At 40.7% G+C, this 4,001-nt stretch overlaps 1 protein-coding gene across 1 annotated transcript; it reads left to right on the plus strand.

Moving 5' to 3' along the window:
• The first annotated feature begins 483 nt into the window (after positions 1 to 483).
• On the plus strand, positions 484 to 3,605 carry LOC130989079 (uncharacterized). The gene is made up of 3 exons (XM_057913050.1): positions 484 to 971; positions 2,666 to 2,743; positions 3,325 to 3,605. The coding sequence occupies exons 1-3, from the start codon at positions 730 to 732 to the stop codon at positions 3,335 to 3,337; spliced, it is 333 nt and encodes a 110-aa protein (XP_057769033.1). The 5' UTR covers positions 484 to 729; the 3' UTR covers positions 3,338 to 3,605.
• Positions 3,606 to 4,001: the final 396 nt, after the last annotated feature.

The raw sequence follows: 4,001 nt of genomic DNA on the forward strand, positions 1-4,001 counted from the left end.
ATACAATACGTATAGCACCTCGCAATTAAGAAAGCATGTGATTAAGCAAGATAAAGTAGTCCTAGCCAGGACCTAAGTTGTGATGAGAAATCAATCCAGATACTTGATCGCAAGATTCAAGTTTTACGAGGCAATAATATTGTTCTCGTCATGTAGTGGAACCATCACAGGATGGAAAAGGCCACAAAAGAGATGAATGAAACGAATGACTAGTATCACAAGATAGAATACCAGATATGCAATTCCGAGGACGGAATTTTTATAAGGAGGGAGGAATGTAATACCCCGTTTCCCTGAGTTAAATTTAGAATTTATTTTGAACTTAAGATTTAAGATGATTCACGCCGGATTGAGAAAAAGAATTTATTTTAATTCCAACAAAAATGATTTACAAAAACATTTGTAAATTTAGTTATCAAATTTATATGCATTGCATATTTATTTAATTTAGCATTCAAAGCATTTTCACGAGCTTTTATTTAAGCAAACACTGAAGAATTATTACAGTTTTCATAGTACAACCGGGAAGACTTTTTATTTTATTATTTTATTCCTCCCACTACTCCCACCTATTTCCACTCACACGTTACTTTTGTCTTCCACCCATCCACCACCTATCTCCACTTTACAACACTAAAAATTAGCTAAATTCCCATCCACCACCTACTCCCACCCTGTACTTACTCTCTTTCCAGCTTTAAACCATGATGGAAAGCAAATATTGTAGTCATGTTTCCACTCTTCTCCTACGCCAATAATTCACAAGTCACCAACCTCAACATATACTCCTTCAAAGAGTTCAAGTTTAGCCAAGAACAACAGGAAGCACTAACAACAGCCAAGTTCCCTTATCTTATTTTACTCACTCCTCTAGTTCCAACAAACTCAAAGAAATCAAAGTGCAGAGCACAACCATATTGCGAATGGATCAAACTGCCACAAAACTCAGATTTCAGCAACTCAAACCAGAGGTTTTATCTTTGAATCTCTCTACATATTGTATACTTGCTCATTCAGTTATGACACTACAATTGTAGCACATCAAACCTTCACATACTTCAAATCCATGATGACCCATTTCATTCATATACATGTGTTTACAGAAAACAAGAAAAACATTTTGAATAAATGTACAAATAAGTTATGTTAAATCTGCATACAATCTGTGTACATATATACATATATGAAGCACGTTTGAGAAGAGAAGTAGAACCCCAAAGCTTGAATTTTTATTCTTTATTTCTGAACTTGCTACGTTGAGTCGGGTTGCTGTTTTTGGGTGTGAGTCGAGTCGGGGTGGTGGCTGGACTAGGCTGAGATTTCGCAGAGGGAGGCCGTGGCGCGGCGGCCCTACCGCTGTCGTCCGGCCACGGACGGAGGGAGAGCAGGGTAGAGAGGGCGGCGATGGTGGCGGCATGAAGCTGCTGCCGTCGGCCAAAGTTCAGCGGAGGGAGGCAGGGCACGGCGGCGGTGCCGCTGCTGCCCGGCCACGGCTGGAGAGAGAGAGGTGGTGTGGTCTGGTCTGGGCGGGGGGTTGAGCGAAGGACGGCGGCAGCCGTGGGTTGCTGTCGCCGGGAAATTGATGAGGGAGACCGAGGGAAGCAGTGGCTGCTGCTGCTGCTGCTGTCGGCCAGTTGGGTGAAGGGAATGGAGCTCCGGCGGCGGTGAAACTTCGAGAGGAAAGAGGAACGAGCAGATCTTGGATCAGTCGAGAGAGAGGGTGACTGATGAGGGAGAGACAACGGTGACTTGTAGTTGTTGCGTCGCCGGAGAATAGAGAGTTTGAGGGATGGCGTCTGTGTGTGTGGGTTCTTATGAGGAGATCGAGGAAGATGGTGGCAGGGGACGCGGCCGCGGCTTGGCAGCGGCAGGGGGAGACCGGAGGAGATTCGAGGGGGAGAGAGAGACGGCAGCCTTTCAGCCGTGAATTCGCCGGAAGAGAGACTGCGGCGGCCGAGCTTTGAGAGAGATTTTGGCGTGAATGGAGAGAGAAGAGAGAGTGAGATGGGAAGTGAGCTGCGTTTGTGGTTGTGTGTATGCGTGCGTTTGTTTTGAGATAAGAAGGAAGGAAGACTAGTGTTGGGCTAGGGCTTGCATTGAGTTTGGGCCATTTTTATTTCAGTGGGCTCATTTATTTAGAAGAGCATTTGGGCCTCTTATTTAATCAAGAAAGCTGGGCCGATTTTTGGGCTTGAGTGTGGGCCGATTTATTTCAATTACTTGGGCCAATGATTTTGTTTTAAATTTTCAACTGGGCCTTTATTAATTTATTCAATTGGGCTGTGCAGCTTCTTTATTTATAATGGACTGCACTATTTTAATTAATTAGACTTATTAAGCTTGATTAATTATTTTTAATTTGCATAATAATATTATATTATTATTATGTGCATATTTTAAGTAAATTACTTAATATATGCTAAGCATGACATGAAATTGCATTTATTTTGCAATAAAGGTATTTAATTGGTTTTAATTATAATTCCAATTATTTAAGAAAATCGAGTAAGGATATTGTTGGTGTCCTTAACTCAAGAATTTAGTTTTCAATTATTTATTTACTAAATTTTGAAAACCCGGCTAAGTGAATCATAGAATATTAAGCACTACACCATGACTTAAGATTAGATTCAAGGAGACCTATTAAGAATAGAATTTCTTGTAGGCTTTGTGGACCAAGGGGATTAGCACTGCTTCCCAAGACAGGTTATGTGATTATGATCTTCAGGCTTTGCCTATCCAGGTGGGCATTACTTTTACTATACGTATATAGAGATCCCCTGCGTGTCGTAGGCCTCTTATACGAATATATGCATGAGATGATTTTAACTGTTAATTTCAGTTTATTATTATGCCCAAATGATAAATGACTCTTATGAAATGAAAATGAAATGTTTATGAAATGAAATGATTGACTGCCAAAAATGTTTGTGTTTTTATATGTATCCTATCTGTGTTGGTTCGCCAACTTTAAAGGAAATCCAATTGGGATCCTATGCTAGACAAAGGTCGCTAGCTAGGGTTAACGTGTACACTCATGGAGACCGCGAGTCGCTTGCGACCGGTCTTGGCGTCCGTGGTAAGGAGGCCTCCTTCCCGGCGCGTGATAGAAAGGAACAGATATGGATCATATGAAGGAAAATGATCGGCCGATCGACTTTATGAAAATGAAAGAAATGTTTTAGTAAGCGCAGGTCTTTCAAGAAAACCCCTGTGTGTTACTGTTATGGCAGTTCAATTTATATATGTATGCATGAATGTATTTTCGGCTATGCCCACTGAGTATTTTTATACTCAGCCCTGCATGTATTTCTAAATGTGCAGGTTGAGCAGTTGATGGAATGGAATGATGTTGAGCGGGTGTTCCTTTGACATTTCAAGAAATGTAACCTTGAGTATACATCTTCATATGTATATCTCACACGTTTTCCGCTGCAAAACACTTTGATTAGGATAACTTTATGTTATGAAATTGTGACACGTGTTATTGGGTAACCCACCTTAATCAGTTCTCATTTATGTGTATGTTTTATAAGTATCCAAATAATCATATATGATCCTAGCATTTTATCTATGAGTGACATTTCCATATACTTTAATGTTAAGTAATTGTCCATTTCCATTTCTTATTGTTCACCCCAAGTCATAACCCATGTTAACCCGTCATTGGGATAGTGGGCTGTGACAAGTGCACAACTAGATCGGAATATCTTTATTTATTCTTATTATTATTATTAATACTGCTAATATGTTTATTTTAAGTATTTGGGGCAGCTCTGAAGTTGACAGAGCTGATTTGGCATTGTTCGACCCCACTTTCTAGCTATGATATACACCAGCTCTGACCACTCAAGGCTCTCTCGCCCTGGCCAAGCTCGGCTCTACACCAGCTCTGTATTACTCTCGATGGCTCAGCTCTGTAATAATGATCTAGGCTTAGTTATATGGGTTAATGGGCCCTAAATACTAAATGGGCCAAGTGATATGAACAAAAGATCGCT

Source organism: Salvia miltiorrhiza, chromosome 6 (assembly GCF_028751815.1).
Source record: "Salvia miltiorrhiza cultivar Shanhuang (shh) chromosome 6, IMPLAD_Smil_shh, whole genome shotgun sequence".
Taxonomy (NCBI): domain Eukaryota; kingdom Viridiplantae; phylum Streptophyta; class Magnoliopsida; order Lamiales; family Lamiaceae; genus Salvia; species Salvia miltiorrhiza.